This window comes from Oculina patagonica, chromosome 13 (assembly GCF_052425735.1).
Source record: "Oculina patagonica isolate OP01 chromosome 13, crgOcupat, whole genome shotgun sequence".
NCBI classification, from domain to species: Eukaryota; Metazoa; Cnidaria; class Anthozoa; order Scleractinia; family Oculinidae; genus Oculina; species Oculina patagonica.
In genome coordinates, this window is record NC_135770.1 from 21406024 (window position 1) to 21414685 (window position 8662).

The 8662-nt window shown below is 41.7% G+C and overlaps 1 protein-coding gene across 1 annotated transcript; it reads left to right on the forward strand.

The window, feature by feature from the left end:
• The first annotated feature begins 730 nt into the window (after positions 1-730).
• On the forward strand, positions 731-7893 carry LOC144636284 (demethyl-4-deoxygadusol synthase-like). Its single transcript, XM_078495456.1, has 6 exons — positions 731-816; positions 1438-1715; positions 2981-3322; positions 4389-5000; positions 5974-6583; positions 7217-7893. The coding sequence occupies exons 1-5, from the start codon at positions 736-738 to the stop codon at positions 6566-6568; spliced, it is 1908 nt and encodes a 635-aa protein (XP_078351582.1). The 5' UTR covers positions 731-735; the 3' UTR covers positions 6569-6583; positions 7217-7893.
• Positions 7894-8662: the final 769 nt, after the last annotated feature.

Below are 8662 nucleotides of genomic sequence, written 5' to 3' on the forward strand. Positions count from 1 at the left end.
TTATACCTCTTTTTCGGATTTATTGTTTACTGTATTTTTGCGGTAATATCTTTCCTAGGACTTAGGTATTTTGTTATTATTTTTCAGTTGAATCATCAGTTTCATCAGTTTCATCAGTTAGCATCTGTTGTTATCAGTTGTTTTGATCTTGTGTGTGTTTACACAATTATTGTACTCCGTATTATTATATGGAAAAATAAATGGTGCATTCAACATCGTGGTTCGTTCCTGGAAATGCTACGTAGTCTTTGCTACAATTATAATAATAATTATTTCATGTCTTGTTTGTGTAATTATTTATTATTTCGTGGTTTTACCTTATTTATCTTATCCAAGGCTTGTGATGGAAAGGAACATGTCTCTAAAGACAAGCTACACGAAGCAAGTAGAGAATGGTTCAGGAATTGCAACCCAAAACCTGAAGGTATTACAAGGCTTGTGATGGAAAGGAACATGTCTCTAAAGACAAGCTACACGAAACAAGTAGAGAATGGTTCAGGAATTGCAACCCAAAACCTGAAGGTATTACAAGGCTTGTGATGGAAAGGAACATGTCTCTAAAGACAAGCTACACGAAACAAGTAGAGAATGGTTCAGGAATTGCAACCCAAAACCTGAAGGTATTACAAGGCTTGTGATGGAAAGGAACATGTCTCTAAAGACAAGCTACACGAAACAAGTAGAGAATGGTTCAGGAATTGCAACCCAAAACCTGAAGGTATTACAAGGCTTGTGATGGAAAGGAACATGTCTCTAAAGACAAGCTACACGAAACAAGTAGAGAATGGTTCAGGAATTGCAACCCAAAACCTGAAGGTATTGCATCAATATTCGTAACAACCACCTCAATAATATTCCGATCAGCCGACTCTACAACTCTACATAGCAAATAATGGACAAAACCCGGCTGAGCAACGGCGTACCCCAACCGGTGCCACTTAATTTCCTTTTTTTTGGAGGGGGGGGGGAGGGTTGGCTCCGCCCCGAGGTTCAATTCTTTACATCACATATACTGTTTTTTTTTTTTTTACAGAAAAGGAAAACCTTTCATATTAACCCACATTATTGATACTACATCTTTCTTCCCTATTTTGAACCTTTGTGAGTGTTTTATCAACGTCCAATATTCTCGCTCTACGAATGTCGTGTAATAAAAAAAAATATTAACTAAGCTTTCTCGGGACCGTATTGGAAGAAGATCGGCCGTCGATCGATACCTTGCTGTGCGAAGGCCTACTGTATATTCACTTTAATCGTTGTGAAATAAAGCTCGTCATACTTGCCATGCATTCGAAAACGTTTTGACATGTTTAATTTGAAACGTAGTCAAATGATCATTTGAAAACTAAAGCAAAGAAGTGTAAGAGCATGATAAGAAGGCCCCTCTTTTATTTACTGCGTATTACAAACAGCTTCTCTACTCTGCTTCGTTTTCAGGATGCGATATACGAGACGGTTAAGGTTCTTGAGCAACTTCCCTGGGAGGCCCTTGATGACTCGACAGTAACCGTGAAAGAGCTCGCTCGGAGAATCTTCACCAACCCGATCGTTAGCGATTTTCTCATTCGCACATCTCGCCTTGATGTGTTCTCCAAAGAGTTGGCAAACTCCTTTAGCAGTGATCTGGATTCACTCTTGCTTATCAGAAAACTGAAGTATTTCTACAACCAACCAACTGCCGCGGTACTGCAGCAACTTGCAAGTCTTCTTCCAAGGTATTCAATAAACTCAAAGATCAACATGATAATTCTCCCTACTACTCTTCACATGGGAGGCGCAGTGGCCTAATGGTTAGTGCGCTGGACTCCGGATCGAGCGGTCCGGGTACGAGCCCTGGCCGGGGCACTGCGCTGTTCTTGGGCAAAGCACTTTTCTCTCACAGTGCCTCTCTCCACCCAGGGGGATAAATGGGTAACGGCGAATTTGCTTCTGTGGGTAACCCTGCGATGGACTAGCATCCCATGGGGGGCGGGGGAGATGCAAAAATACTCCTAGCCGTCTGATGGGCCACTAGGCTCGAACACAGACTTTACCTTACTCTTCACATATCTTGTGTACCTCTCTTTTGAAGAATATGTGTTTTTCCAAAACGCAGGTGATCACCTTAGTCATTTCTATGAAGTAGCAACATGTTCAAATACATTTAACATTAAGGACCTTCATATGGGAGAACGAGTACGAGATTTAGTACGTGTACGGTTTTTCAAACCTATTGCTTTTGTATTGGATTAACGCATTTCACTCAAATCTCGTACTGAAAGTCCCCTTTTCAGCTGGTCAGCAACAGGGAGAAGTAAGGGCTCTGGGAATGGAACTACATTGAAATTCGATAGTCGTACTCGATCTCGATCTCGCACTCCGATCTGAAGGTAAGGTATATATTTGCTAAAACGATACGTCTTTCTCCCCACAGCACTGGTTAGCTCAGTTGGTAGAGCGCCGGACTGCTGTGCGGGAGGTCGTGGGTTCGAACCCCAGACCGGACCAACACTCAGGGTCTTAAAATAACTGAGGAGATTGTGCTGCCTTTGTAATCACATCTGCAAATGGTTAGACATTCTAGTCTTCTCGGAAAAGGACGATAAACCGTAGGTCCCGTCTCCTGTATCTTCAGTCTTCTAACAGGGGACGTTTAAGAACCCACACACTATTCGCAAAGAGTCGGGGCACGAAGCTCCCGGTGTTGTGGTCTGGCCTTTACAATTGTATCTTAAAAGTACAGTACGTGTAAAGCGCATTTGAACATATACACATGGAAAATGCGCTATATAAATACATTATCATCATTCATTCATTCAGCACTACGGGTAAGTGACAAAAGAATTGTTTGTTTCATACATTTTTCTTTACATGAAAGAAAACATGTAGTAAATGTTAGCCTGTTTAGCACAACGTTGTTCTTTGACGCAAGCGAAAATGCCAATCCGTCTTACTTTTGTTTCGCGCGCTGAACAGACCATTTTCCTGTTGTTTGCTGCAGAACTGATAGCAATGCTGACACAATTTCAAAATGGAGTGGGATTGTCAAGATGTTTGCCGCGGAAGGCACGGTAGGCACAATGTCAGTGCGACGCTTACTCCAAGAAATAGGCTGCCCGGAATGCTACATGGAGAATGCTGAGCATCTCCTAAAGGTTGATCCACATGCGGTCTATCCTACATCCATATATCGCAGATGCGATGGAGACGTTTTAGCCAAACCAGACGCGTCCGTTGTGGAGTGCACCATGAGATGCACTCTGACGACCACTGCCAAGATTGTTTACGAAGTGCTGAGTCCAACCAATCCAGAGCTGAAGAACGTGTATCAGCCACTTGGAAGGTAGGACTGTTTCTTTACATCTGTTCTGTTTGAATTTAAAACGTATCGTATAGCACCGGGGCAAGTTCTTAGCTATTTTTTTCCTTTTCCGACCTTACACATTCCAAGAAAACTGATAACACATCTTCAGTACTATAGCAAATGAAAAGCAAACGGCACTGAAAACTGTCCAAACTGTCATTGCATGTATCTAACTAACGATGCATTTCAACCACGCAGCGAAAGGTGTCTTAGCATATCCCCGACGTTAGGGAGCATAAAACAAGATTTACAGATAGTATAATGGCAGAACCACTTCCCCATGGACGATTGCACTACTGAAAACGCATTGGAGTCAACCATGTGGTGTACGTAAGGGTGGAGATTCCTCTAATTTGGAGATACACCCCCTAACCGCGATTTAACGAACCTCTATATAACGAAGTCCTCGATATAACGAACGTAATTTTGTCCCAGTAATGGCAAAATATATGGAAAAGAACCTCGATATATCGAAACCTCGATAGAGCGAACACATTTTGCCAGTCCCTTGGCTCTTCGTTATATCGAGGTTTCACTGTCTCTCACTGGTTACATGTTGTTGTTGTAGTGTTTCGAAGCGTGCGGTTAGGGTGTCTACCTATTTATACCTAACCACACAATTTGGAAAGTTTTAGAGGCAAGACTCGAGGTTTTGACCTGGGAAATCTCTTAGGAATGGAAACAGCACCAGTTCTGTGAAAGCTGGGCTGAACCCTTGTAAATGATGACTTTTTGTATTAACCATTTTGATGAATGCTGGTGGGGTTAGGAGCGCGGTCCTCGAGATTTTAAGTGACTGGGATGATTGAATAGGGACAAAAATAAAGACCCCAAAAATCCCTGGATCAAACTGTGAATTAGACCCTTTCGTTCCCGTGGGATAGGTCCACGGATTGGTGTTTTTGGTTTTCAGGGTTCCTTCTAATTTAGAAGGGGAAAAAAAAAAAAATTTTTCCAAACCCCCCCCCCCCCCCCCCCCCCCCCCCCCCCCCCCAGACCTTCTCATAAATTGTTTATTGTCTTATTAACTGTTTTTCGATCCAAGGTGTATAGCAGTTGTTGACAACAAAGTCAATAAGACATACGGCGAAGCAATACAGGCTTATTTCGACGAGAACTACGTCGAGCTGAAAAAGTTGGTCATCCCTGCCAGCGAAGTCGACAAAGAAATAACCACAGTGCAAAATATCTTGGTGCAGCTGAGAAAGCTACGCGTCAAACGAAACGAGCCTGTTCTTGTTGTCGGTGGAGGCGTCATACATGAGGTCGTTGGCTGTGCCACCGCTCTTTACCACCGTAACACCCCTTACATCATGCTCTCTACAAGCGTCGTGGCTGGCATCGATGCTGGACTGTCACCTCGCATTGGCTGTGACGGCTTCGGCTTCAAAAACCTGTTCGGGGCGTATCATCCCCCCGTCCTGACGTTAACCGACAGAAGCTTTTTCCGCACGCTCCACCGTGGGTGCCTACGTCATGGGATTGCTGAGATCGTGAAGATAGCGGTGGTTAAGGATGAAGATCTCTTCTGCCTATTGGAGCAAGAAGCGACCAATCTTTTGCGTACCAAGTTTGGCATAGAAATGCAAGACTACCAAGGGGACAAGAAGGCCTTTGAAAATGTCTGCGATCTCATTATTGGCAAAGCTCTTGAATAGTATGTAAAATATTTGTAACTGGCTTGAAAGTAAACTTTTTGCAATAACTGAAAGAATTCGCGCGCGCTCAGCGCTCTCCGGTTGATGATAGTATAGGCCAAAAGAATGAAGTATTGTTTAGCGCCGTGAGCGAGGCAAATTTCAGTAACTTGAGAAATTGTCGTGACTTTTCCAATAAATATAATCTGGTAACTTGAGGATATTTGTGGCAAAACTTCGACGAATTCAGCTTCAGGCAGAAAAATGTTATTTTCTTTTTTTGCTGTCACGTGCAAGCGCAATTCCCCTCCAGTTTCCTTATATTCCGCTAATGGTGTTTCGGTGTTATGGTAAAAAGTCAAACCTCTTTTTGATGGTTTTAGACCATCAAAATGGCGCCAAAAATTGCCCAAAGCTTTGCAGAGATACCACTCGCTAAATAAGCAAAACTAAAAGGTCATCAAAGGTCATCAATCAATGCTTAGCTAGAAAAAGTATTTCTTAATTTTTTATATATCTTCTTGGCAATTTACGCTTCAATTGGTTTCGTTTTGTGCATGTGAAACTCGTTGTTTATGCAACTCTCCATTGTAATTTAACATAAAAGGGACTGTGTCACGGCTGTGTTGTTTGCAAAGAAATTACTCCTATGGATCCAAATGACAAAACCATAGCTTCATTGCAACCAAAGGTTTCTCCCCGGCGTTACAATTAAAGTTACAAGCAAAAGAGACTTACTTTGAAAACTGTTCAGCCCAACAATATTTCAAAAACCGATATTGCAATCCGTTTCAATGTTCCTCACTTTTGGCCATCCGTACCTTTTTTTGTATTTGCTGTGTTAGTGGAATGTTCCTTCACTGTTTTATGAGGTTATTTCTTTTTTATTTTACCGAATTTTTTGATAGTCATTAACTATTTCTAAATTTGGCTAAAATCCGTCACACAGTTCCTTTAAACGGGTTTTAAAACTTGTTTTTTTCTTCACTGCAGTTACATGAGATCCGAGTACAGCAACATATGGGAGACCCACCAATGCCGACCGCACGCGTATGGTCATACGTGGAGCGCTGGTTACGAGCTCGCTTCGGGAATGCTCCACGGTCATGCTGTAGCGACTGGCATGGGCTTCGGCGCTTATCTTTCTTTCTGTAACAAATGGATTACAGAGCATGACCTGAATCGCATTTTGAAGCTGCTGAGCGACCTGGAATTGTCCCTGTGGCATCCTATAATGGAGAACACAGAGACACTGTATAGAGTCCAGGAAAGCGTGATCGAAAAGCGGGCTGGTAACCTGGTAGCACCAGTTCCTAAAGGCCTGGGAAAGTGCGGCTACATTAACGACATGCCTTACGAGCTCCTTGACAAGCGGCTACGAGAATATCGGGAGATCTGCCAACAGTACCCCAGGCAGGGAGTGGGGATTGAGGTCCACTGCAAGGATATTGGGCTCGAGGACCCAGCCACAGTAGGTAACGTCAACAAGGATCTTGCTGACGACGAGGGTGCTGCACTGAATAATGCCCTGCAATGTAATGAGAATAGCGAGGGACGGAAGATAGGTCTAAGTATACTCGAAACTTAGGCCTATGTCACCAAGGTAAATATGGAGAATCATTCCTAATGCTAGATCCACGAAACCTGCAGTTTTGATCAGAAATGTTGCAGAGTGAACTGACCATAATACAAAAGTATGGCGTAAAGCTGAAGTAAAAGCTATTATTGTGTTTGTGCCTCCAAAATATTTCCGCACTGTTAAATCGAGAAACGCCCTAAGCAGTCGAGATATCGATCCCAGAAGAAGTCCCTGCTGTTGTGGCTGTAGCATACCCGGATGATACAGTTTTCTCTAAATATTTTCTTTCACCATGCTTTTAGTGAACATTAAATTTGTACATGACGGGCCCCGTAGTTGTCAACATAAATTAAATAGCAACCGAAAGATGCGAAGCATGTCTGTGCCACGGGTTGGAATAAAGAAACTAAGTATCGAGCTACCTTGCCTTACAGTGGCGGATCCACACCTTCAGGTAAGTGGGGGACCCAATCATTCAGATCCTGGAGAAAAAGGGGGAGCCCACTCTCGAAAATATTTTTTTTTCGGCTCTTCTGTCCTCAGTTTGGCTTAAAAATAAGGTAAGGGCCCGGGCCCCACGTTCCCCTCCCCTAGATCCGCCACTGCTTTTATTAACTATGCTTATTTCTGCCATCTCCATTTTTAAATTTAACACAGGGTTGAAGACACTACACAGAGCGATCGAAGATGAAACATATACCTTGTTGTAAGGATTTACATTGTGGGTGTTTGGGATTAAACGTTTAAAGGGGTAATTTTGAGATATTTGGGACAAAACGTTTGGTACTGGGGGACAATTAGTCATTCGGTGTTGGAAAATAAAACATAATAAGAGTAGACTATTCAACCATTCACATGCTAGACTTTGGCCAGAGTTTGAAGTAGAATGATCGAGGCAAAATGGAGGGCATCCGCACCAGTAGAGCTCAGGCGAGTTTTCTCTTTTTCTGTTGTTGTATCTTGTGTTTTGCATTGCCCTATACATTTAAGATGGTGGGGACAACAGAATGTCAAGTAGTTTCTTTGGCGCAACAATGGATAAAAAAAAGATCTTAATAAAAAATCGACTCCGATACACTTTCTCAAATTTTCAGAACCTGCTGAGAACAATCATCAGGCTGTTTGGCGAGTTAGATGATTAAAGATCGGCTTTATTTTGGCCATTGTGAACCTCTGTGTATAATGCTTTATTAAAGCCAAATTTATCAAGAGTTGGTTCGTGCGACATCTTGAATTGTCCGCGGCACCAGATCTCGTAGAGCAGGCCGCACAATCATGTCAAAATCAACTTGATACACCACATTACGGCAACCAATGCTCTTTGATACGTTTCCTGGTCACTTCCGCAATGGTTTAAAGAAATTAAAACGCTCAGCCTCCGCTCTAAAATTAGACGTTCTTATATATAAAAAAGTGTAATTTAGATTAGTACAGTGTTTACAAATAAGTATTTTTAATTGAGGATCATCCTTTTTTTGGTATTTTTTTAATATAAGCAAGCTCGTGATAATTTTTTTAAATCATTTTCATTTTTTATTATCTTAATTAAGGACACTTCTGTAAAGCACTTTGTAATGCATGCATTCTCATTAAAGATGAAACTTGTAGGTTATTTGTGTGTTAATATTTGTCCCGCACAACAGAAAAGCATTCAGTGCAGACCAGAGGCAGACATATTCTATTGTTACATGTATTCCCGGCGTACCCAATCGATGAAATTCGATAATCGATAAAATCGATTGTAATCGATAATAATCGATAGCAATTAATCGATTGATATCGGAAATCGATGAAAATCGATGACCCAAAGAGTTGTGAGGATTGATTTTCATCGATTGTCATCGATTTTCATCGATTTTTATCGATTATATTGATTGTCAGTTGCAATCGTTTAATAATGATTTCAGATACGTTTGCGCTAAATATTGAGTCTTACCTATTGTATTTTATCCTCTTTACAAAAAGTGATCTGTTGTGCAATGGCTGCTTTCCTCGTAATGTTTAAAAATTACGAAACACTTGATTGAAAGTGTGTTCAAAAATCTGTTCGAAATGTTTAGCCCTCCATAATCTCTGATGTGAACAGACACGGACTCGTAAAAC

Excerpts from the sequence above, each read along its gene's own strand:
- LOC144636284 (XM_078495456.1), top strand. The coding sequence starts at position 736 with ATGGAAAGGAACATGTCTCTAAAGACAAGCTACACGAAACAAGTAGAG. Across the intron at positions 1,716-2,980 it reads CTTGCAAGTCTTCTTCCAAG|AACTGATAGCAATGCTGACA; the intron begins GTATTCAATAAA and ends TGTTTGCTGCAG. Across the intron at positions 5,001-5,973 it reads ATTGGCAAAGCTCTTGAATA|TTACATGAGATCCGAGTACA; the intron begins GTATGTAAAATA and ends TCTTCACTGCAG.